Source organism: Eptesicus fuscus, chromosome 18, assembly GCF_027574615.1.
Source record: "Eptesicus fuscus isolate TK198812 chromosome 18, DD_ASM_mEF_20220401, whole genome shotgun sequence".
Classification (NCBI taxonomy): domain Eukaryota; kingdom Metazoa; phylum Chordata; class Mammalia; order Chiroptera; family Vespertilionidae; genus Eptesicus; species Eptesicus fuscus.
The window spans coordinates 27,154,796-27,180,903 of record NC_072490.1 but is presented as its reverse complement, the minus strand read 5'-3'; the positions used below and the strand labels follow the sequence as shown (position 1 = coordinate 27,180,903).

The 26,108-nt window shown below is 46.5% G+C and overlaps 2 protein-coding genes across 2 annotated transcripts in view; one reads left to right on the top strand and one right to left on the bottom strand.

Moving 5' to 3' along the window:
- Window positions 1–26,108, bottom strand: part of TMEM108 (transmembrane protein 108) — a 109,929-nt gene that overhangs the window by 17,457 nt on the left and 66,364 nt on the right. The window lies entirely within an intron of this gene.
- On the top strand, window positions 22,454–23,675 carry LOC103296474 (ribose-phosphate pyrophosphokinase 1-like). Its single transcript, XM_054729633.1, has one exon. It carries the CDS (start codon window positions 22,668–22,670, stop codon window positions 23,622–23,624), a length of 957 nt encoding a protein of 318 aa, XP_054585608.1. The 5' UTR covers window positions 22,454–22,667; the 3' UTR covers window positions 23,625–23,675.

Sequence of the window (26,108 nt, the reverse complement as noted above, 5' to 3'; positions counted from 1 at the left end):
GGGAGGGGTTTGGGATGGGAATGGGGGGATGAGGACAAATATGTGGTACCTTAATCAATAAAGAAATTAAAAAAGAAAAAAGAAAATCTGTTGGCCTCTGCACACCCTAAAGTCAGTTTTCTCTAGAAGGACTGTTCCGTGACCTCTTAGCCATTTCTTCTTTGGATGCAGAATAAACCTCTGGTACAATGAGTGGATATGTCATCCTGGCTGCAAAGGGTTTTCACCCAGAGGGAGACATGTAGCTGTCACAGTGCAAGGGTCCTGGGAAGTAACTTGATGCAATGCCCTCATTTCCCAGAGTGGGGGAGGGAAGTGACTTGTCCAAGAACACACAACTGGTGGGGGCCAGAGTCTGGATCTTAGCTATTATTTCAAAGCAACTTTCCATTTGCATCATAAAAACTACTACAATGTCACAGTGCCCAAACACCTTCAACCTCCACTGTCACCTTCAGCATGGAAATCAGACCCGAGTTTACCTCTCCTCCTGGGCACGAAAGGTTAACCACTGAAGGCAAAGGGCAGCATACTGTCACAATAGCTGTGCAAGGCCTTCCTCTCAGCAGATGCAAATCTTCACCCAGGGCCCTTTGTGCTGGCCTGCTCACTCTGCTCCCCACAATTGGGGCTCCAGGCCTCTTTGCATATCATTTGCATTGTTTTGCATAATGGCCTCTGAGGTTCAAATTACAAATATATAAGTGAGACTAAAACTAAAATCTAGCTTGACGTGCTTTATATGTGGAACCGATTTTTAAAGCATGTCGGGATAAGGATGAGTGTGTGCGGGGTGGAAACCCACAGATTGATGGGAGCCCAGATGTCCACCCAGGCCTCCTCCTACCTAGAATTCCAATGCATCCATGATCCCAGGACCCAGGGGGAAGAAAAGGCCCCGCTCCTTCTGTTTGTTTGGTCGGGTGCCCACTGTCCATATTGGGCATGACATTTGCATCAGGCAAAGGCAAGGAGGGAACTGAAGAGAGCCATGGCCAAAATGAACTGGGTGCTTCCTACACATCACGTGTTGCTTGCAGGGCTAGGCCTGTCCTGACACAGTCCTCACAACAACCCGATGAGGCAGGTGCTATTAGCTCCCTGTTGTGCCCGAGGAAAAGCACAGAGAGGTGCAGGACCAGCCCACTCTCACTCAGCTGGGGAATGGTGCGCTGAGAGTTGAACCTGGCTGCCTGGCTCTAGGGTCTATAGTCTCAACTTTCTCTCAATGCCCACCCCGCGGGCTGCTGGGTACAATAAAATGCAATGACCCACAATCTTTTGGGAACTGATTTTCTATCATCGGTCTTTTGACTCTTCTTCCCTCTTACCTGTGTTCTTCTTTCTCCATTTCAGGACTCTGGAGGACACACTGGGTGTTCTTTGAACAATCCAGCCAATTAACTTTATTTTGCAACTAACAGGGGTGGGAGGAGGGGACTTGGAGTAGTACAGGAAGAGGGCTGGAAATCCCTGCTCTAATTTCCTCCTCTTCCCGGAGCCTGGTATCCCACTGCTTAATTAATTAACTTAGGTAAAATTTTTCTCCTAAAATTGCTTACTCATACATACAAGACACATGCATACATTTTCCCTTACACATAGAAACAGAGTTCTAGCTCATTTTCCTTATAATTTAAAACATGTTCTTCTAAGTAGAGCATCTCTTCCCATTAGACTAGGTTTCTACTGCCAGCGATTTCTCCATTGCCTCTAACCCCCATGGCACCATTGAAGGCATCTGAGAGGCCTTCTAAGCCACCCCCATTGGTAAGCAGCAGTAGGCCCTCCCTGATGTGTGGTATTTGCAAGTTCTTGACACGCCTCTCACCAGGAGGTGGGGTCTGCCTCCCTCCCTCCCGTTGAACCTTGGTGGACCAGTGTGACCCCCTCAATGAGCAGAACGGAGCAGAAGTGACGCCACATGATGTCCGAGGCCAGAGTAGAATGGGTCACACAGCTTCTGCAGGTTTCTCTTGGGGGCCTCAGCCCCATGTAGAGGCTGCCGTGTGGAGGGAGTGGAGAGTGAGAGGGGGCTCAGCTGCTCCAGCCCCAGCCAGGCCTCAGACATCAGAATGAAGAGCCGAGTATGACCCCGGCCCAGCACTGCTGGATGGCAACCACACAACACGCCCCAAGTGGGAGCCCCCAGCTGGGCCCAGTCAACCCTAACATCTGTGAATAAAATAACTTACTCCTTTCAGCCACTGTTTTGGGGTGGTTTGTTGGCAGCCATAGATAAGCAGACACTTGGAAATTCAGCGTCTGCATCTGATGTTTCAACAACACAAGAAAGGAGTATCCATAGCACACCGAGTCTGACCCTCAGGGAGCCCGCTTCCTACAGGGCAGTAATGTACAATCTTGCCGGGAAACGAGCTTTCTAATTTCAAGAGGATCGTCTTATGATTGGAAGGGACTTTTAATTAGGACTCTCTGATATCTAACTCTCTCACCTTATGGATGAGAAGGCAGAAGCCCAACACAACGAAACAACTGGCCCTAGCCCAGGCCAGCTATACGGGGTTGGGGCTGCGAGGGACCTGGGCCAGCTCACTGCCTCCCAATCCCACTAACACCCTGCACGTACCGTGCTCTCCTTCCATCACTGTGACTCCAGTATTCCAGGGGCTCTGAACCTCAATGTCCCCTTTCATTTTAAAGACCAAACATAAATTCATGCCTCGGAGCAGTTTCTCTTACTCAGAAATACAGATAACTCATTACTGCAGGGTAAGGTGGGGGACTGCTCGTAAGCGGTCCTCATGCTGTGACCCCGGCTTCTTTATGAAAGCGAGGAGTTTTGGGGACAAATCTTTGCTGCTGCCCTCTCTCCAGGCAGCCACATCCCAAATGTTCCCTTCCATCAAGTCTTGTTGGGCATGTGGCTCTGGTCACAGGGCTAAAGGTCAGGTTCTGATTGGTGCTTACAGCTACCCGAGGCCATCACCTGGTTCCAGAAATGTCTGGAGATCACTGACTCAACAGTTGAATGGATGAGGTCTATGTCTGTGTTTCCCAGAGTACAATCTCAAAGCGCTGCGAGCAAGAAACCCATGTGAGATGGGGCCCATGTGCCCCAGACACACACGTGACCTCTGGCAAGTGTGAATTTACCTTGTGCTGCAGCTCTGGGGCTGACAGATCACAGCTCCCTAACAGAGACACATACATGCATGCGTGAACACACACACACACACACACACACACACACACCCACACCCCCACAGGCCCTCTCCTGAGAGCAGGAAATAGGCAAAAACGATGTTTGCTGCCCAAGACTTCCCATCACATCCATGCTAACACAGGGTTAAGTCATTTGTCTACAGTCAAGGCAACCACCAGGTAGCAGTGCTAGAATTTAAAACCCTGGATGCTTGAGACCCTAGGGACAGAGATGTTTGATCCAAAGCAATGTCCCCCGTGAGCAGGCAGGCAATGACATAACAGCTGTGATGATCCCAATGAAAAACACAGCTTCCAGTGAGCGGTGGGTCTGAGTTCCCTCCCCTGGGACCTGGGCGGGTGGTGATGATGGCTGCGGAGATGCTACGTGACTGCTGAGGCCAGGCATAAAAGCGACGGCTCCTGCCCGGTCCCCATTCTTGGTGCTTGCTCTCAGAGGCCAGCGCCACACTGTGAGGAGCCCATGAAGGGGCCCGGGTGGAAGGAACGGAGGCCCCTGACCTTCAGTCCCAGCTGGACTTCCAGGGGACAGCCAGCATTGACTGCCGGCCACGGGATGAGCCACTTTGAAAGTGGGTCTTCCAGCCCCGGTCGAGCTCCCCCAGTGGGTCTCGGTGGAGCAGAGGCAAGGGCTCCCTGCCCAAAGGACAGATTTATGAGCAAAATGAATGATGAGTATTGTTAGGCCATGAAGGTTTGGGGTTTGCTAGGCAGCAACAGGGACGGGAACACCCTCTGTGTAGAAGGGAAGTTGCTGCTTGACCAGTGGCCACTCTGGGGTTCGACACCAGTCTCCAGTGCCGGCGCTCAACAGGCTAATTTGGATTTGGACCCCCTACTGGCCTCTGCTCCTGCCCAGACTCAGGAAAGGGAAACACCCGATTCTGGGCTCTTTCTACAGCATCACGATCGCTCTGTCTACAGCTTCCAAGGAAGAAAGGAGCAAATGTGTCCTAAGAGCACCATGAAGCTTCTGGCTTACGTGCACTTTGTGGGCTGGGAGGAGGCTAGAGGCTGGTGCATGGAGCTCGCATGTTGACATGACTTTAATATGTGTATGTATGCAGTATATGTATAGAGCATGTGGAGCCCACACATTGAAGACATGGCCATTTCCTTCATGGAGCTGCCAATTTACAAGGGAAGAAAATCAACTATGACAGCGGCACAAACTCACACAACAAAGATGTTCTCTCAAAGACTTCCCCCAAACAATGAGCATGAGCGTCAGAATGAGATGCCTGAAAAGGTCAACTCAGCTTCTAATAAAAGAACAGGATCCTTAGCATTCAGGGAACATCTCGCTGACATCACGGGCAAGAACACAAATGCACCAGTCCAGACTGCCCTGTGTTCTCCCAAATAAAAGGAAAAGGCTCGTAAAAATGTTCCATGCTTTACAGCACAAAACCCAACAAACACTACCTCAGCCAGGTGGTCAAGGTCAACGCCAACAGCGATGCAGTCACGGCGAGTACCCTTGATAGGAAAGTGGCACTTAACCTTGGCAGTTTCCCGTCATCAAACCCACAGCCCCGGTCTAATCATAAGGAAAACACTTAGCCCAATTAAGGAACATTCTAGAAAATATCTGACCAGTACTCCTCACAGTTGTCAAGGTCATCAAAACAAGGAAAGGCCGAGAAACTGTCAGAGCTACAAGGTACCTAAGGAGACATAACGACTCAATGTAATGGGGTCTCCTGGATGGGGTCCTGGCACAGGAAAAGGACATGAGGGAAAAATGAAGACAATGTGAATAAAGAATGGACTTCAGTTAAGTATAATCTATCAGTTTCGATCCTTAGTTGTGACAAATGCGCCATAGCAACGTGAGATGCGAGCAGCAGAGGACACTGGGTACAGGATATATAGAAACTCTCTGATTTACCTTTGCAACTTCTATTTTTTTCTCTTATTTTAAAAAAAATATATTTTATTGATTTTTTTACAGAGAGGAAGGGAGAGGGATAGAGAGTTAGAAACATCGATCAGCTGCCTCCTGCACACCTCCTACTGGGGATGTGCCCGCAACCAAGGTACATGCCCTTGACCGGAATCGAACCTGGGACCTTTCAGTCCGAGGGCTGATGCTCTAGCCACTCACTGAGCCAAACCGGTTAGGGCTACCTTTGCAACTTTTCTGCAAGCTTAACATTATGCCAAAGTTAAAAAAAAAAATGGAAAAAATTGTTCCACAGAGATGAGACAGCAGGGACAGGGTGAGGACATCCAGGGGGAGGTCCTGGAAGGGGACTTAGCTGAAGGGAGGTTTGCAGGCAGCTTTGCCAGCTCCCTGGTGACATCTGCACCCACAGACCCACTTTGGATCCTACTTAGAGACAGAGGAGGAAAATTCCATGAGCATGGCTATCTCGATCTATATTCCACCTGAGTCTCACCTTTTTTAATATTCGCAGAGCCAAAGTGTGGAGCATGGAGGTGAAATGGTCAGGGAGTCTAACAACCTGAACACACAGTTCTTTAACCTGTTCACACTCCAACGGAGGGGTCAGGGTCAGGGCTACCCACGTGATATAAACAGTTACGACCTTCTTGACCAGGGAAGCGGCTGCATGGAAATCAGAGCGTCTGTATCTTCACCAAGGGCCGCGCTGCCCTGTCCCTCACACATGGAAGCCAGACGAGGTGTTGGCACGGACACATCCATCCTCACTGAGCACTCCCGCCCACAACCCCTTTCCTGCTAGGAACCCAACTTGAACTGTCACTGTGTCGTAACAAGGTCAGGGTCCCTCGCCTCTTCTGGACAGAAAGTGGGCTCCCTGGGCGCGCTGTGGCCCATCCATGTTGTGGCCCATCCCCCCATAGAGCCCTCAGTGGTGAGGCTGGAAGGCATGGGCCTGGGGTCAGTGGGATGTAGGATCAACCAGGCGAGCTGTGGGACCTCAGGCGAATCAGTTCAGCTTTGCTTCCTCCGGCAGCATAATAAGTATGATAACGCCTGACTTTAGGCCACGGTCAGGGGTGGGGATATGAGACCGAGGGGCGAGAGGCCCCACACAGTGCCAGGTAGGCATCAGGAGGTAACTGTGGTTTTAGTTTCTGCTGCATTTAGGGGACTCCCTGGGGCTGGGAGGCTCCTGAGCACGGAGAGCCCCAGAACTGGGCTCACTGTCTGACTCGCATTAGGAGCACAGTTTTCTGAAAACCGTGAGAATAAAAGAATACTTAATTAAGTAATTCCACGCGCTTGAGTTATTGGCAGCCGAATGCTTACAAAATTATAGATGCTTATTTCTTTGTAGACAATGTCAACCACAGAAAGCAGTAAGTAATGTGCGTTCGGTGATGTGACAGTTTGGGTGTGTGTGTGTGTGTGCGCATGTGTGTATTTGTCCCATTTATACTTTGCTTGTTTCGGTGATTAACAACCGGTTCAAACGGCCAGCCCGTCTGGCGGACAGAGACTGGTGAAGGCTGAGGTGGACCCACTTCCTGCACAGCCCTCCCAAGACCCTAGCCCACGCCGCGCCCACGCGGAAGGTTCCATTCCTGCGACGTAAGCAAACTGGCCTTCGTTTCCTTCCCAAGTTATAAAGGGCTGGGTGAGAGGGTTTGCCAGGACTTGGGTTGTAGGGACGAGCCCCACCCAGCATTGGCAGGGGGCGTGCTCTGGAAGGTTCTGACAAGAGCCATGGGGAAGAAAGACAGACAGGAGGACACTGTTGGGAGGCAGCCCCATCAAGGGCCTGGAAGGCCTTAGAGAAGCCCATGGTGTCTCCTACAAACCCAATAACAACGTCTTTGCACAGATCCTACAGACCCGCCCACGGGGTCTGGTCCAGTGCGCTCCTCACCCGAGGAAGCCCCTGGACAGTCCTGGGACCCACGCACACCAGCGTCTGTCTACCCCTCCTTCCAATCCCCCAGAGGCAGGAGCAGGAGGAAAAGACACAGGCCCTGGCCTGTTGGTGCCGAGGGTCACCGACGACACAGGGCACTGGGGCTGTTCACCTGACACCCTCTGCGGCTTGCTGACAGTCTGAGGGACATTTCTTAGCACCCCTCCTCCTCCTCCTCCTCACTAAAGAGCTTGCTGAGGAGGGGGAGGAGGCTGGCAGGGCTGGTGGCCGTGTCTGAGAGGAGGGTGGGCAGGCAGAGGCCCAAGTGGAGGCTGACGGCAGAGAAGGCTGTCTGCTCTCTCTGGCACACAGCTCGCCTGCTCCCGAGTCCTGTCATATTCTCCCGGAGCGCCCTGCAGGGCTGCTTGGTATTCTCGCAGGCCCGGCGGGCGGCTGGCTGCAGGCTGTCTGGCACGGCCCTGTCGGCTGCCAAAGGTCCACTGTCGGCCTGGAACAAAGCGGCTCCGGCGACACAGCTGTGCATCCTTGTGAAATGCCTGATTCCCCATTTCAAGGCAGGATGCCCGTACTCCTATAATTTAGGTTTTTGAGCACGAATTAGATTTCACAATTGAATTTGGAAAGCAGCCTCCCAGGCTGTGTGCTTGGGGACTAAGGCTTTCCTCCCCCTCATCCCGACTTCTCCCAGTGCTGATGCTGACACGACCACTAATTCTAAATTTGCACTGATGGGGACCTACCGTGTGCCAGGCACTCAGCTAAGGATTCTTACATTTCATCTTCATCTTCACAAGACCCCATGAGGTAAAAAAAAAAAGAAATCTTAGTCCATGTCCTATGTGATTATAAGGGTACCCAACCCCCACCTCTTTATTATTCTCCTTTGGGGTATAAACATATGGATTTAGATGCCTGAATAACTCAATGTAAACATGGAGGTAGCTTTCTGGAGGAAACACTAATAAAATCTCGCCCAAGTCAAGCCGAGGAGACAAGAACAGATACAAAGAACATGGAGGGCACGAGGGAAGGTGGGCTATCATCCAGGACTATGCTGAATGGAGCAGATTTTATATGCAGCCATTTGACAGGGGGCCCATGAAAGCTGGAGGAACCCAGGAATGCTTCCTGGAAGAGGAGAAACCTGAGTTCTCTTCTATCATCCCACCATTTGTTCACTTCTTCATTCACACATTCAGCACATATTTATTGAGGGCTAAGCGGAATGTGGCATTTTGTTTCCAGATAAACTACCATCATGACCTCAGCCACAGAGATGGCTGCTATTACCTCTTTCCCTAACGCAGGTACTAAAATGCAGATTGGCAGATAAAATTCTGGCAAATTCTGAAAAGTACATTTATCCATGGGTGGGAAACACTAATGTGCATAATAACACACATTTATGAAGCATCAATTTTGTTTGCAGGTATTTTACTCCTATGAATTGATCAATCATAAAAACTTGTGAGGTGGGTCTTGTTCCCCAAAACGGAGGTTCAGAGAGGTTACTGGATTTATTCAAGGTGGAGCCAAGATGCAGATGTAAATATATTTCTGTTTTTCTTTACTATCCTTCTCTGCCTCTCCTTTTCTTCTCCCAGCTATGGACAGTGCCTGCTGCAAAAACCCGTTAGTGGCAATTCTTGATTACCTCTGCTCCCAGTAAGCTCACCACCTGATCAAAGGACTCCTAGCTTCAGCAGGGCTTAGAGCAGACAAGCAGAGTCAGGCTCCTGAGGGCCGTTCCACGCTGGCCTGGCTCCAGTCCACACTCAGTTCAAACTCTGCCTCTGAACTGAACCCAAGACAATAATCAGGATCAGGACTGAAGCACATCCCTAAAGGGTTCTAATCCCCAGGCCAAGTTCTAATCCCCACAGCCCAACTGGGATGCTGTCTTTGTAGATACCCTCCTTCGAAGGAGAAAGGCAGCTGCCCCTACCTGCTAGGCGGGGGGCGGGGCAGGAGTGGGGCAGTTCCTTGCCACTGAGATATGCTTAGCTGTTCTTCTTCCCTTACTCCAGCCACAGCTGCCAACAGCTCAGGTACCCAAGGCACATACTGGTTTCCAGCCCAGAACCCCAGCTGGCTGGGATAAACAAAGAACAGATGCGGGCAGGGTCTCCTCATTTCTCTCCATTTCTCTGGGGCTCCCACACTGTCGGCAGAGACTTAGCCTGTTTAGAACAACACTAGAGGACTGATGAGACCCATCTTCTAGTTATGGAACACCCTTCCTCCTTCACTGCTTCCTTTTGAGGGAGACATTTCTTTCTTTTTAATCATACCTATTGACGTATGATTTATATGTTTAAAACCCACACATTTAAAGTGTACAGACTGCTGAGTTTCGGCAAAAGTACACAACTGTGCAGCCACCACCATAATCAAGATATGGAACATTTCCATCTCCCTAGTAAGTTCCCTCCTGGCCCTCTGCAGTCAAATCTCCCTGACACCCACTTTAGGCAAAAAAAAAAAAAAGATCTGATTATCATCACTGTCGGTGGATTTAGATACAATGTTTTGTGTCCGGCTTTCACTCAGCATAACATCTGTGAAATTTATCCAAACAGCTGTGGAATTTGTCCATTTGCTGCCTGTCTCAGTGGTTTGTCCTTTTTTATTGCTGAGTAGTATTCCGTTAAACGGACATGCTCCAATTGGTATACTCATTCATCTGGTGCTAAACACGCGGGTTATTTCCAGAGAAGGACTGTTGTGAATAAAGCTGCTATAAACATTTGTTTACAAGTCTCTATGTGGACATATGTCTTCAATTCTCTTGAGTAAATACCTAGGAGTAGAACTGCTGGGACATATGGTCACTGTATACTTAAGTTTGTTAAGAATTGCCAAAACTGTTACCATTTAAAATTTGTTTTCAAATTTAATTACGTTGATTGACAGATTGATTCACTGATTGTCCAGGTAATAGAGTATATTGGCACGATCCAAAAGTCAAAATGCAGAAAATATATACAGGGAAAGTCTCCCTCCCAGCTTCACCTCACCGGAAGGTGAGTGGTGTTAGCAGTTCTTTATGGACCTTCCAAGAGATAACTGAAACATTCACAAGCAAACACTTCACTACATTCCCCTCCCACGTTTTATACAGATGAGTGTGTCCTGGGCACACCTGGGTTTACTTAATAATACATCTTGGATCCTGTTGAACAGCCATTCCCACAGTGTGTTCTTGAAGAACTCCATACCCACCAAGTGCTCCGTGGGAAAAGGGTCCCCGAATAAACTTGGGAAAACGCTGCACACGTCAGCTACCTCTCAGAAATTCTCAATGCACGTTAGCTCATCCAAGGCTATAAGAGGTTCCATAATTAAAAAAGCAGGGTTTCCAAAATTATTTGAACTGAGAATGCTTTTCTTTGCAGTAACACCCATCTAACATTTTGCACAACTAGAATTCTGCAGAATACTCTTGGGGAAGCACTTAGCTAGACCAGGAGTCCACAAACGTTTTCTGTAAAGGGCCAGAGAGCAAGCATTTTAGGCTTTGTGGACATGGTCTCGGTCACAATTACTCAATTCTGACACTGTAGTGTGAAAGCAGTTGTTGACAAGATGTCAATGAACAGGTGTGGCTGTTTTAATAAAGCTTTATTTACAAAAAGAGGCGGCAGATTGTGGCTTGTTAATTCCTGATCAATTACAGTTCCAAGTGTTTTTTCAAGGCCTTCTGTTTGTGCTACTTTCTCCCTACATGCCCATTGCCTTCCCATCCAAACTAACCATCCACCTGGAAGACGATGGGAATGGAGGAGAGGAGTGGCCCAAAGCAAAGGAAGGAGGTGGGAGTGGGGAGAAGGAAAAGGTGAAAGGGAATTGTGGGGAAGGTGTCCTGGAGGAAAATCAGCACAGCTAAAGGCTGACTGAGCAGCTGTCCGATCTGAAATATCCTCCCTATCCGCTTCTCTTCTCCTTCCCCCTTCTCCGCTCAGTGCCCAAGGCGTCCACCTGCTCATGGCCCATCTGACTAAATAAATGTTCAGTGACGGGACGAATGCCTCTGGATTCTGGGCTTCATTCAGCATCTCCAGTGGCCGGCAAACTGCGGCTCGCGAGCCACATGTGGCTCTTTGGCCCCTTGAGTGTTTCTCTTCCACAAAATACCACGTGCGGGTGCGCACGTACAGTGCGATTGAAACTTCGTGGCCCATGCGCAGAAGTCGGTTTTCGGCCTGGGCGAGTCTATTTTGAAGAAGTGGCATTAGAACACTCAAGGGGCCAAAGAGCCACATGTGGCTCGTGAGCTGTGGTTTGCCGACCACTGAGCATCTCCATCTGTATGACCGTAGAATCCCCAAGATGCCTTTACAGTGTCCTCCTTCTAGGACAGTGGTTCTCAACCTTTCTTTCTTTCTTTTTTTTTTAATGAATCTTTATTGTTCAGATTACAATTGTTTCTCCTTTTTCCCCACATATCTCTCCACCACCCAGTTCCCACCCCCCTCTGCCCTTATCTCCCCCCCTTCCCCCCACTGTCCTTATCCATAGGTGTATGATTTTTGTCCAGTCTCTTCCCATACTCCCCACACAGACACCCCTTTCCCCCTGAGAATTATCAATCCACTCCCATTCTAGGCCTCTGATTCTATTAAGTTCACCAGTTTATTCTGTTCCTCAGATTTTTAATTCACTTGACTTTTAGATTCACTTGTTGATAGATATGTATTTGTTGTTCATAATTTTTATCTTTCTTCTTCTTTTTCCTCTTTTTAAAGAATACCTTTCAGCATTTCATATAATGCTGGTTTGGTGGTGATGAACTCCTTTAGCTTTTTCTTATCTGTGAAGCTCTTTATCTGCCCTTCAATTCTGAATGATAACTTTGCTGGGTAGAGTAGTCTTGGTTGTAGGTTCCTGCTATTCATCACTTTGAATATTTCTTGCCACTCCCGTCTGGCCTGCATGGTTTCTGTTGAGAAATTAGCTGATAATCGTATGGGAGCTCCCCTGTAGGTAACTAACTGTTTTTCTCTTGCTGCTTGTAAGATTCTCTCTTTGTCTTTTGCTCTTGGCATTTTAATTATGATGTGTCTTGGTGTGGTCCTCTTTGGATTCCTTTTGTTTGGGGTTCTGTGCGCTTCCTGGACTTGTAAGTCTATTTCTTTCATCAGGTGGGGGAAGTTTTCGTTCATTATTTCTTCAAATAGGTTTTCAGCATCTTGCTCTCTCTCTTCTTCTGGTACCCCCATAATTCTGATGTTGGTTCACTTGAAGTTGTCCCAGAGGCTTCTTACACTATCTTCAACTTTCTGAATTCTCTTCTCTTCATGCTTCTCTGGAGGAGTGTCCTTGGCCTCTTTGTATTCCAAATCTTTGAGTTGATTCTTGCAATCCTCTAGTCTGCTTTTGGGTCTCTGTATAATATTTTTTATCTCAGTCAGTGTATGTTTAATTTCTAGTTGGTCCTCATGGAATTTATCGGCCTTTTCCATGAAATTCTTGAAAAACCTTATAACCGTGGTTTTGAACTCTGTGTCCAGTTGCTTGTTCTCCTCCATTTCTTTGGTTTGTGATCTGTTTCCTTGCCTTCTCATTTTCGCTGCTTCCCTGAGTTGGTAGGGTAGCTTTGTGTACTAGGTGTCCTTTTGGTTCAACGGGTCAGCCTCCCAGTTACTTGAGGTGGACACTCTTGGTGTACCCTTGTGTACTGTGTGTCCCCCAGCAGGAGCTACAGCAAGGGCTAGTTTTCTCCTCCTTTGCTTGGGCGGTTTTGGAGCAGTCTGACTGGAGCTGCAGTTAATTTGGTTGAACTGTCACAGAACAGGCCATTTATATGCAAAAGCCACTGTGTGGAGCCTGGGCGGGTTTGTAGAATGTGCAGGGCGGGGCCTCAGGGCTGGGCGGGGTCTCAGGGCGTCACTAGGCTGGGGCGTGGCCAACGGCGATGGCTGCCGTCAGCCGTCTCTGCCTTTCCACGTTTCCAAGTCCCTGCGCCCCGCGCTCCAGCGCAGTAAACAATGATTGCTGGGCGCACCACTGCAAAAAAGTCACTCTCACTTTCCGACCCGATGGCCGAGAGTCCAGCTTCTCCCCGTAGGTGTCTGGGTCCCCCGAGTGTCCCCAGAAACTGGATTTCAGAGCGATCGGGAGCTTGTCTCCCTGCGGGTTGAAGAAAAGCCGCGCACCCAACCGCCCGCCACCGGCCCGATTCGAGTGCCTCCGTACCTCAGCTTTTCAGCGTTTGTGCTCCTTTCTCTTCTTAGCTGTATATCTTCCACTCAGCCAGCTTTCCCGTGGTTCTGGGTGGTAGATGTTTTGTCTTTTAGTTGTATTTTTGAAATTGTTGTGTGAGGCAGCAGATTAGTTGTTTAACTATGCCGCCATCTTGGTTCCTCCTCCTCAACCTTTCTAATGCCGCAACCCTTTAATACAGTTCCTCATGTTGTGGTGACCCCCAACCATAAACTTATTTTCGTTGCTACTTCATAACTGTAATTTTGCTACTGTTCCCACAGGTTGAGAACCGCTAGCAGGGTCGCCTAAGACCATCAGAAAACACAGACATTACGATTCATAACAGTAGCAAAATTACAGTTAAGAAGTAGCAACAAAAATAATTTTATGGTTGGGGGTCACCACACCATGAGGAACTGTATTAAAGGGTCGCGGCATTAGGAAGGTTGAGAACCACGGACCTAGAGGAAGAGGTGTGCTTAAACAAAGTCCTGCTTCCAGACTCTAGGAAGCAAAGGAAAAACCAACAGCCTCGAAGCGCAGGACATTGGAGCATTTTTCTTCTGTGCAGCCATTTCCAAACGCTGTGCAGTGACACAGAGACCCTTCCAGCCGGATGTCTGTGCCCTGGACGGGAATGGGTCGACAGTGGATTTCCTGCGGGTCCTAACTTGGAATGAATGACCCACAAACTGTACCTTCACACTTGCCCTCTCTGCCGGGAGCTCAAAAAGGAACTTCTGGTTTACACCATGAATTATGCATGAGGATGTAAGGTGCTGATCATTTTAAAGTAGAAAAATCAGAAATGAACTATAGTTAGTTTTTTTAAACATGTGCTTAGCACATATGCCAAAGGAATGTGTAAAGGAAAAAAAGCAAAATTAGAAATTTATATCTGTGTAAAAATGTCTAGATGACATTTAAAGATCCGACCGACGACTGCTGCAGTTACGAGGCTGCTTGGCGCCCGACGCAGCTCTGAGCTGGGCTCGCCGGCGCCTGTTTGGCAGGGTGGGGGCTGCAGGGAGCTAGTGAGGCGTGGGTGCGTGTGGAGTGGCAGGGGAGGCACCACGCCGCACTGTGGGCCACCTCTCTCGGTGAGGGAACTTTTGACTCTCCTGTCTGAGGTTTGGACCCAGGTCTGTCTGACCCCAAGCCCCTGTTCCTTCCACCTTCAGATGTGCTGCTAGAATCCAATATCAAAACCTTAATACTTGTGTTCGGTACAACTCCTTGTATTGTAGTAAACAAGCTTCCCGCCAAAACTCCCCCGGAGAGAGGGCTGAGTGCAGTGATGCTCTGGATGCCGGCTCTTCCTTCTGTGCCCCTCCAGCCTGGCAGGTGTCTGTGAGAGGCCTGACGGGATTTCTGGGTGGCTTCGATGAGTCTGAATCTCCAGATGCATCCCCAGCTCAGAGCCTCATTGGCACACAGACATGGGCGTCCAAATGGATGTGATGTGTTTCTGGGTATGCCTTTCATGCTCTTAAAAAGGCTTCCAGTTGGTTTATGACAGGACGGACACAGACATGAGTCTTGTAGCATAAAAACTCCGATCAATACTCCATGGAGGAATAAGACGATGAAAATGAGCTGAAGCAGAGGGCGGAAGCAAACGCAACAGGGAGCAGCAAGAGCCACCTGTGAAATCCCATGCTGCTCACCCTGCCTCCTGGGGTCTCATTGCTAAGCAACCTTAAAGGGCACGGGCAAATCAATGCTTCTCCAGAATGTCAGAAACAAAATCTGGGGGCGGGCACGTGCCTGCCTGGTGCCTGTGAAGGAAAGTAGGGAAATGGGCTGCATGATTACCCTGCGCAGTAGGCAGGGCACAGCACCATTCTGGTTCTGAAAGGAGGGGCCTGAACACAGCAACTGAGACGCCCGCGAGCTCCTCTGCTGGCTCGTCGGCTGCCTCCCCGCGGGGAAGAAGTGATTACTTCCTCCCAATGTACCACCTTCCTCCCAATTCAAATCGCACACCTAGTACTTCTCTGTCAATCTAGAAGCCCGAAGGAGACAGAGTTGGGGCGGACCCCACACGCCCACCTCACGTTAGATTAAGGTCCTAACACTAACTGATGGAGTCAGCGATGAGCAGACGGCGCAAAGCAGACACAGATGCGGCAATCCTTGTGGGTCTCCCTGGCTTCCAGTTCCGTGGTGGACAGGACGGTTCTGACATCTGAGGTCGCACCAGATTGTGCTGTGTCACTGCTCTGGTAGGCTTGGATCTTTCACCTTCATTTTGGAAGAACTAAGACTAGCAATGTATATGTTTCCACTTCAGAAATCCTGACAAAGAACAGGCTCTCCTCACTCTGAAGCCCAGATAAGCATCAGATTGCTCTCCACATCTCCAGCTCCATGGGGGTTGAGGTGGGTGGGTGTGCCCTTTTTAACAGACTCGTCAAAGGCACACTTACCTATTTTTCAACAATATAACTCCTGAATATATTCATGTGTGATTGTTTTTTGACTTTCCAGTTATACTCCCCTTTTATTTTTTATTTTCCTTTTCATGCTTTAAGTATATTTTGCCCTTTTGATTTTTTTGAGCTGAATTCATAGGTCACTTATCTTCATTCTTTCTCATTAAATGATGAAAGCTCTCAAGGGTATGAATTTGTTGTCTGCATTGAGCCTTTAGGTTTTTTTTTTCCTTTGCTTTTGCATTCAGAATTTATTACCAATCTACCTTCCTTCAACCTTTACATGTGCTTTGGCCATTTCTATAAAATATTAATCACCTTTCATCCTCAAGAGTTGACATGTAATTTTTGCACTGCTGTTATTTTCTATGCAAACTGTATTCAAACTTTTCATTGTCTCTAATACCTAATACTTAAGATTTTATTTTTATCTATCTATCTTATCCTCACCCTTAGATACTTCCCCTCCCCCTCACGATTTTTAGAGAAAGTAGAGGAGGAGAGAGAGAGGAGAGAAACATCTATGTGAGAGACACATATAATTGGCTGCCTTCCACATATGCCCTGACTGGGGCCCAGGATTGAACCTGCAACCCAGGTATGTGCCCTTGACTAGGAATCAAACCTGCCACCCTTCCATGTAGAGGTCAATGCTCTAACCACTTAGCAACACTGGCCAGGTCTTATTTTTTATTTCTAACCCTAGCTTTTATTGTACCAAATACTCAGTATTTTTTTTTTTTTACTTTATTGAGGTTTTAAAATTTTTGGTCCAGTATAGATTAATTTCTTAAAAATAAATAATCCATGGATATTTTAAAATAAGAGTATATCATTTGTAGGGCACAAAGTTTGACATATCAACTATCAAATTAACCTTATTAAGCATATTTAAATCCTGTTTATTTCTAACTCCGTGATTTACTGATGACTAAATATGGTATACTACTTTTTCTACAGTTGTGTTTCTTTCTAGCTTTTCTTTGTCTTCTACTAGCTTTTGCTCTCTATTTCTATGCTATGTTGTAGTACATTCTACATTCATTGTAGATCACACCTTTTATAAAACAATCCTCTTTAGCCCAAACTTTCCTCCCTTGAGTTTTATTCTAACCAGTATTAATATTGCCATTCCTATGTTATTTTGCCTCTTTTATTTGTTTTTATAATTTAAAAATATATTCTGTTTTACTTTTGTCCAATTTTTCTATGCTTTTATTTGTAAATCTTTTGTGACACTGTGCTTTAGGTGAATAGAGCACATAGCTGTATTTTGTTTTAGACGAAAGTCTCTGTCATCTAGCAATGGACTTTAATCTATTGCCATTTGTTGACATAAATGTTGTTAGATCTTACGTCTCTCATCCTATTTTACGATTTCTATTTTGTTTGTTGTTTTAGTATTTCAGTACTTGCTCCTTTGTTTTTAAACTATATGTACTGCTATGTTCTGCCATGGCTATATTTCTCTAATTATCCGTGCCAAAAACAAAACTTTGAATCTCTCCCTCAGCTTTCCACCAATCCCACTGAAAACGGGAAATTTATCAAGATGGGTGAGCCACATATATTTCAGCTTCTAAACAACTGTACTTAAACAATCTGTTTCAAACAATTACCAGGAAAAAATGTCAATTGTTCTTAATTATTCAACCGATTCAGCGATTTTCAGTGTGCTGTGACACACAGGTGTGCCATAAGAATTTTTTTCAATTTTTTTTATTAAGGTATTAATAAAATATACATATCTTACCATTGCCCCCCCCAACCCCACTCCCATATATGTCCTCACCCCCCAGAGTTTTGCGTCCATTGGTTATGTTTATTTGCATGCATACAAGTCCTTTGGTTGATCTCTTATCTTCCCTATCTCTCCCTAACCTTCCAGCTGTAATTTGACAGACTGTTTGATGCTTTACTGCCTCTGTATCTATCTTTTTGTTCAAGTTTATAATGTTCTTTATTATCCATAAATGAGTGAGATCATGTGGTATTTTTCTTTCATTGACTGGCTTATTTCACTCAGCATAATGTTCTCCAATTCCATCCAGGTTGCTGCAAATGGTAAGAATTCCTTCTTTTTTATAGCAGCATAATATTCCATTTTGTAGATGTACCATAGTTTTCTGATCCAGTCATCTGCTGATGGGCACCTAGGCTGTTTCCAGATCTTAGCTATTGTAAATTGTGCTGCTATGAACATAGGGGTGCATATATCCTTTCTTATTGGTGTTCCCAGTTTCATAAGAATTTTTAAAACATGCAGTACCTATTGATTCTCGGACACTGACCTCTCTTCCCTTAGACTGTCAAATAAAATAAATGACAATAGCCAACACAACAATAGCTGTCCTGGTGTGAATGTTCTGTCTTGAACCATAAATATATAGGTCATATAATAAGAGTTCCATCTTATTGGTCACATCTCATAATAAAGTTGCACCTGATTGGTTAATTCTTGGTACCAGAAATCCTTATATACTAGTATAGGCATCTGATTTTTTATAAAGTCACTTTGGTAAAAAAAAGGATAGGTAATTATTATTATTAATATTTTCAAGTCAATCAAAATCATAACTAATTTTTTGTCAGGTTGGCAAAAATATATTTTTTAGTGTGCTGCAGAATTTCAGGAATTAGTTTATGTGTGCCATGAGATGGAAAAGGTTGAAAATCGCTGTACTAATTGAATTTTAAAACTAGCCCTAGTGCCAGGGACACTGTGTATTGGTTATACTTGAAATGTCATTTAAAAATAAAAAACTGCTTGAGGACAAATCATAAATTAGCAGATTTAACTCTATTTAATTACCATAAAAGAACTGGTCATAGTTTCCACTTTCCATTTTCCTCTGTTACAGCCTGAAATAATAAGTTCAGAGGCCCTCACTATATTTAGCTTCCAATTATCCCCAGGAAAGAAGGACCCCAAGAATCCCTTCTGCTTGGCTGGTGTGGCTCAGTGGTTGAGCATCGACCAGGAGGTCATAGTTCATTTCCCGGTCAGGGCACATGCCTGAATTGCGGGCTCGATCCCCAGTGTGGGGTGTGCAGGAGGCAGCTGATCAATGATTCTTTTTATCATTGGTGTTTCTATCTCTCCCTCTCCCTTCCTTTCTGAAATCAATAAAAATATATTAAAAAACAAAACAAAAAGAATTCCTTCTCCCCTAGGACCATGACTCATCATCCCTATTCACCCACCCACTCCTGCTGGACAGATCCAGTCAGTGTCCTCCTGGCTGATCCCATGTCCATGGCTTTCCTCTGGTTACATCCATAGTGAGCTTTTCCACCCACCCATTTTTTTTTTTTCCCAAAGCTGTGCGCAAATTTCACTGATTTTCCTGACAACTTGCTTCTCAGACTGGCCAAAAAAGTGAAAGTGGTTCTGCTTATTGGATCTCACTTGATGTCTTATAATAACTATTTATGTGTGCCAAATGTCTCCTCAGTTTGATTATGGGATCCTTCAGGGCCAAAATACTCTCTTATAGTTCCATCCTGGGATTACTTGTTTTCATGGGAAGATTTCAAAACTCATCCACAGAAGAGGGCTAGGAAGGTCAGGTTGACACTGCCAGACCCGATTCTCACTCAGTGACTTTCAGCTTACTTCTCTTCTTTGGACCTACACAATGAGGGTGAGCTCCAAAGCCACTCCAGAAGTTAACATTCTAAGACTAATAGTCATTTTGTAAAGGAGGAACTGAGTCACAGCCCAGAGAGAGAAAATGACTTGCTCAAGTTCACAGAGTTAATTAATGGCCCACGTATAATTAGAAGTTCAACTTCCTGATCCCCAGCCTGCCGTACCTGTTTCAGAATGCCCTTGACTCACCCAAAGCAGCAGCATGGAATCTCATCAGGACGTACTAGTATGCTCATTGAAAATACAGGGATTGCCTTGCTAAGAAACTAAACTCTCTAGAAAGATAGAATTGACCCAGAACTTTGAACATCCTTAAACATATTATTTATTTACAAAACAATTGTACATTTACTTCTCCGTTTCAGCTCCCAGGCACCGATTCCTTTTATGCCATGGCAAAGGCTAGTTCTTGTTTCTCTCTCTTAAAAAGAGTCTTATTCTTGACCTTAGAACTGTCTGCCAAGCTCTGTTGCCCCTTACATGTTTTTGATTTTTCCACTGGCTCTTATCTTTCCACAAGAAAGACCAATTATAGCAGAGGCACATTAACTTCTTTGGACCTCTGTTTCCTTATCTGTAACCAAAAGGTGTTGAGAAGAATATTCTCTAAAGGTCTCTCTGACTCTGAGAGCATTTGAATGAAGAGGCAGGAGCAGAGTAAGGAAGGTGAAGGGAAAAGCGCTGTTTTACCCTAGTTTCCTCCCCAAAAAGAAGTCTGAGACATGGCTTAACTGAAGTTCACCGCGCAGAGTGATTTCAGGGAACAGGTGCAGGGGACTGACTGAAGAGAGTGAAAAGCAAAGGAGAGAAAGAACACCAAAGATTGTGTTGTTGAGTTGATCGCCACTAAGGACAGTTGGGGTTCAATCTGGCTGGGGACCCTCGGAGAAGCTGTGTGGAATGTCCCTCACTGTCCTTTGAAGGGACAAAGGAAGAATCTGTCCACTGGCTCTGTCCCTCATTAGTGAAAGGATGTTAACGTGCTCACATGTCAGGAGTGTGCACACCACCAAGGGCTGCGTGGTCCCTGCAGTCATCCCACATGGCCGTGGCAGGGAAGTCGGGGCAGAACCGAGAAGATGTGGAGTCGGCTGAGGCAGGTGCTCTCTGGTTACTTCTCCACGTGTCTGATTCCTGCAGCCACAGCTAGAGTAAAAGGCGGACTGAGAGGAGGGGAGAAGGGTGGGCTGAGGGGAAGGGAATTAGGGCTTGAGGTCCTTAGACCTAACTCGGTGCCTGGGTGACCCACATAAAAGGAAAATTAAATCAGTCTGGGTGGACTGAGAGATAATGATATTTCCCAGAAGGCTTAAAAGTAGGGGGCAAAATATCATTCAAAGCAAGATGGCATTAAACATGATAACATTATTTCTCTGCTCAAAACCCTTTAGAGCAAGAGTCCAAGCCTTAATGGCCATCAACTTTTCCTCTGACATCTTTCTTTCCTGTCCCGCCCTTTCCCTGCTCCAGCCACACTGACCTCCATGCTGCTCAGGGTCTTGGCCTTGTTGTCGCCTCCTGCACTCCATGCTGGTTTCTGTCACAGTGTCATCTGAACCCTTCGTGACCATCCACATATGAAAGTGCACTCCTATCACCCTTTATCCCCTGACCTACTTATTCCCCCCCCCCCCATAACATTTAACACTATCTCAGTTCATATTACATGTCTATTTTTACTAATTTTATTTTCAGTATTCTCGAGTGGAATGTAAGCATTACCAAGGCAACACATTTCTTCCCACCCCCACTGGCATATCTCCAACATCTAGAACTGTTCTTAGAAATAGCAGGTACTTGATAAATTAAAAACAAAAAAAAGAACGACAGGTTGAATAAATGAAGATGTTCATATCTTGCTGATGCTGAACTTGTTAAAAAAAACTACAGGAGGGTCTAACATTTCTATAGAAGCACAAAGACTGTTAGATTATGTTCTTTCTGGATGGTGATATAAATTGTCAGTGTAAAAAGGTGATAGAGTAAGGCTTGAGCTTTTTGGATCTGGAAAGACCAGTGTGTTATGCTAGGGACTCTGGGGGCTGAAGAGAGCCCATTCTGAGACACGCTCTATCAATTATCACCTCTTGCCCCTGGTGTGCCCCCATCCCAGGACTTCAGATGACATTCTGTTCTCTTGGCTATAATTATAATAATCAGGGACCTATGCTCTCTAGACTGTGTGAGTGTGTGCAGGTGTGTGCACATGGACATGTATGTGGACAAATTCGCTTCTAACCAATATGTAACTCAATAAAAACTGCAAAGATGTTCTGTAGGATCTTCAGGCGGCAGCTCACTAAGTGTGTCCCTGGAAGCAGGATGTGCAGGTATTTGAGCATGAGCAGAACAGCTAGTGGAAGAAAAAGGCTAAATGCAGGTGTTTTACTGATGAAGACTTCAAGAATTGGAAAAGATGGGAAATATTTAACATTTTGACAACTCTCTATAGATAACAGGTGGTTTGAGTAGTGAGTCTAACGAAGAGTCATTGAATCCAGACACTTCGAGGAAGAGTTAAAAGTAGGAGAGGGTTTATATTAAGTAGAGGCAATGGTCTGATTCTTAAATGAGGTGGGCTTGTCAGTTAGACTCAGAGGATATCAGGGATGTTGTATGAAAATGCACACCGAGCATTACTGTGAACTCTGTAGTGGTATTACTTTATAAAGATGTTTTTAATCTTTTGAAATCACAAAATTCTAGTATTTGTGGTTTCAGTAGCCTGAAACCGGGGTTGGAAGATTCTGGAAAAATGTAATTAGCCTAGAAACTTGTCACCTGAGCTTGGTTAATATGGATGGAAGTAAGGGGGTTCATATATTTCCTAAAATCGCGTGTAAAATTTTATATGTAGCCATGTACATTTTTTTCTGGGGGAAGGGTAGAGAGCAGGGTTGGCACGTATTTTCTGTAAAGGTCCAGATAGCAAATTCTTTGAATTTTATGGGCTAAATGGTCTCTGTTGCAAACTAGTCAACCCTGCCCACTGTGGAAGTAGCCATAGGTAGTAGATAAAAGGGTGGGTGTGGCTGCTTTTCCAATATAAATTTATCTAGTCATAGAAGGTGAGCTGAATTCCGCCTTCGGAACAGAGCAGTGCCATCTACAGAACTCTCTGCAATAATGAAAATGTTCTATATCTGTGCTGCCACTATGGGAGCCACTAGCCCCACACGGTTATTATGTACTTGAAATGTAGCTAGTATTACTGGTGTGCTGAACTTTTAATGCATTAACATTAAGACTTAAGATGGTGGAGGGGCAACACGAAGCTTACAGTACTGTCTCTGGGCTGACTTCGGCTCCGGTCCCGCCGCGGCAGTGATCGCCAGCAAACAGCGCCTGGAGTAGTGGGCCAAGATGCCGAACATCAAAATCTTCAGCGGCAGCTCCAACCTGGACTTGTCCCAGAAAATTGCTGACCGCCTGGGCCTGGAGCTAGCCAAGGTGCTGACCACAAAATTCAGCAACCAGGAGACCTGTGTTGAAATTGGCGAAAGTGTCCGGGGAGAGGATGTCTACATCCTTCAGAGCGGCTGTGGTGAAATTAACGACAACCTGATGGAGCTTCTGATCATGATTAACGCCTGTAAGATCGCTTCCGCCAGCCGGGTCACTGCGGTCATCCCATGCTTCCCTTACGCCCGGCAGGATAAGAAGGATAAGAGCCGGGCTCCCATCTCAGCCAAGCTTGTGGCAAATATGCTCTCCGTAGCAGGTGCAGATCATATTATCACCATGGACCTTCATGCTTCTCAAATCCAGGGCTTTTTCGATATCCCCGTGGACAATCTGTACGCAGAACCAGCTGTCCTGAAGTGGATACGGGAGAATATCTCTGAGTGGAGGGACTGCACGATTGTCTCGCCCGATGCGGGGGGAGCTAAGCGAGTCACCTCCATCGCAGACCAGTTGAATGTTGACTTTGCCTTGATTCACAAAGAACGGAAGAAGGCCAACGAAGTGGACCGCATGGTGCTGGTCGGGGACGTGAAGGACCGGGTGGCCATTCTAGTGGATGACATGGCTGATACTTGTGGCACAATCTGCCATGCAGCGGAAAAACTCCTTGCAGCTGGAGCCACCAGAGTTTATGCTATCTTGACTCACGGGATCTTTTCTGGCCCGGCCATTTTTCGCATTAACAACGCCTGCTTCGAAGCAGTAGTGGTCACCAATACCATCCCTCAGGAGGATAACATGAGGCACTGTCCCAAAATACAGGTGCTCGACATCTCCATAATCCTGGCAGAAGCCATCAGGAGAATTCACAATGGGGAATCTGTTTCCTACCTGTTCAGCCATGTGCCTTTATAACAGAATACCTTCTGAGGCTTTAAAAAAATAAAGCGAACCCCTCTCCTTGTTTTCCTTTGGTGTTGGATGAAAAAGTCAGCAGAAGCCCCAGCTTGCTCCAGTAGCTTTCTACAGCCCATGCCAGGTATATCAATGTTTCTCCAAAATTAGGGAAAGACAGATTGAGACTAACTGCTCGGGTTTCTTATCTGCATTGTCTCATTTCAGCTTCTTTAATTTTGTGGGCCTTGCAGCTTTAAAGAGAGCTCAGCTTCTGCCAGATTTCAGACTCTGAAGGGTGCTGTGTGTGGGCGTTTGAATGGGGTTAGGGAAGCTCAGACTACTTTTCACGTGAATGCTTCTGGGATTCGTAGGTTCAGAACTACTAGCAACAGAGCCAACCGAAAAATAAAAATAAAAATAAAAATAAAAACAAATAAAGCTAACCCAGTCCCTCCACCCCCGTAACATGTGACAAGTTCTCGCAGGTCTATACTAAATTACAAGAGCCCTAGGGAGCCCAGAACCCAGCTCTGCTTGCTGATCCCCTGGGAGGTAGGCAGCTCCCAGGTGGGGGCCTGCGGGAAGGTAGCACACAGTGCAGCGGATACTTCTCGGGAGGAAAGAGCCTGACCCTCACCCTCTGTTAAGAGACTGTCCCTTAGTCTCTTTTGTACCTGTTCCTTTTCCATTTGGTTTGCTCTTCAACCATCTTGACCTTTTCCTGGCTAATTACCTCCTCGGGCAAAAATGCTCACTGTCCCATAGTCTTCTGGAAAGCAAACCTCACCTTTTGCTGTGTATTCTTTAACAGTTGCATGAGGTTATTTTGCCGTAGCTTAATCTTAGCCCACTGCCACCGTGGTGGAAGGTTCTAGGTGGTGGTATAGTGCCTTTTGATTAAGTGTTTAATTTTCATCTTATTTCCCTGGATCTGTTTGGCCTCTCAAATGACCTGAGGTTTCTGTTAAAAAGATTGATGCTACTGGCGCTTGTAGAGGAAATTAAGAAAGTGTCCGTGTGTGATAAAAAATAATTAAGACTTAATAGCCACACGGGGCTCTTGGCTACCATGCTGGACAGTACAGGCCCAGAACTTCCATCACAGAATAAGAGGCAAAAAAGCCACGGGCTCCCCAAGAAGGAAAGCTCCCCTGCAAGGAGGGGTGTTGCCCCCAAGCAGAGCTCCCTGGGGCCTTACCACCATGGCATATGCAGTCATTCAAATCTTGCCTGGATGGGGTCTTGATGGATTAGTGTCAGGGACTGAGGAGGGGGCATGATTCTAGGACACTCGGGAGCGGTCCTATACTTGGAGCACTGCAGGAGGCACGCTTTCTTCTCTCTCTCTCTCAATTTATCTGCCAGAAACAGTTACCAACAGTGACACTAATGGTCACCACTTCCCTAATGCTTCCTTGGTTACAGGAGCACGCTGTGCAGCATGACTAATCAGCTTCCAGGATAGGAAGAAGACTCAATCTAAGTGACTGTGCGATCAATGGCTACTATAAAAGGGCTTTACGGTGTACAGGTTATTTTTTTCTTTTAGACAGCCTCGGGATATGCCAAAACCTGGCTCTAAGTTTAACTTGGGGCTGTAAGCATTTCCCAAGAAGGCTGATCATTGTAGCATCAGAAGGATCGTGTTCTAACACCACTTCCTTCCCTCTCCTCTGGAGACAGCCCAGGTTGAGACGGGGATCCCTCGTCTCTGTGCTTCACTGTGGGTAATCTCCCGCCACATATTTCCACGCATCCAGCTCTTCCTGTTTGGTGAGCATGTTAACCATCCCCCAGAGCTGGTGGGAATGAATGTGCCAATTCACATTTGGTGCCTCGATTCCAAGAAGTTCTCTCTTGTCAATTTTTTTTTGTCTCGACTAGAGCAAGAGTCATACAGTGACTTTCCAGATAGTCAGTATCCCTCTTCAACAGCAGCACTCCCAGTGGCATCTCCAGCCTTGGTTAAACCTGCAGCTTCCGCCAAGCTCCAAGAGATGAGATGACGCAGTGGAGAAGCCATTTGGCTCTCACGCAGTGCCCTGCTCAATACAAGGAGTGGCTATACCCCAGTGGCAAATTGGAGACCTTGCCTCCCTCTAAGGGTCCCGACTCCTCCAGGCAGAGCATGATTCAAAGCCCCAGCCAACAGTTCGAATTCAAAGTTTCAGCACGTATTTTCGACACAAATTGACTTCTGGTCGGATCTCTTGGTTCCTGAGACTACCATCCCCCTTCACTAGAATTCCCCTGAGGAATATTAATAAGATTGTTTCCTCTGATTCTTGAGAGTTAATTAGGCTTGTGGCCAGGGAAGTATGTGCATCATGGAACACAGGGGGAAACGGAAGAGAAAGGAGTGATAATCAATACAATTCCTCGGGGGGCCGCATGGATATGCAGCCTACAGTCTATAAATGGAACTGATAAAGCAGCTAAGGGCAGCTCCACACGCCTTCTGATCCCCAGAGGGCTCTGACAGACAAAGAAAGGCACTACTTT

Excerpts from the sequence above, each read along its gene's own strand:
- LOC103296474 (XM_054729633.1), top strand. The coding sequence starts at position 22,668 with ATGCCGAACATCAAAATCTTCAGCGGCAGCTCCAACCTGGACTTGTCC.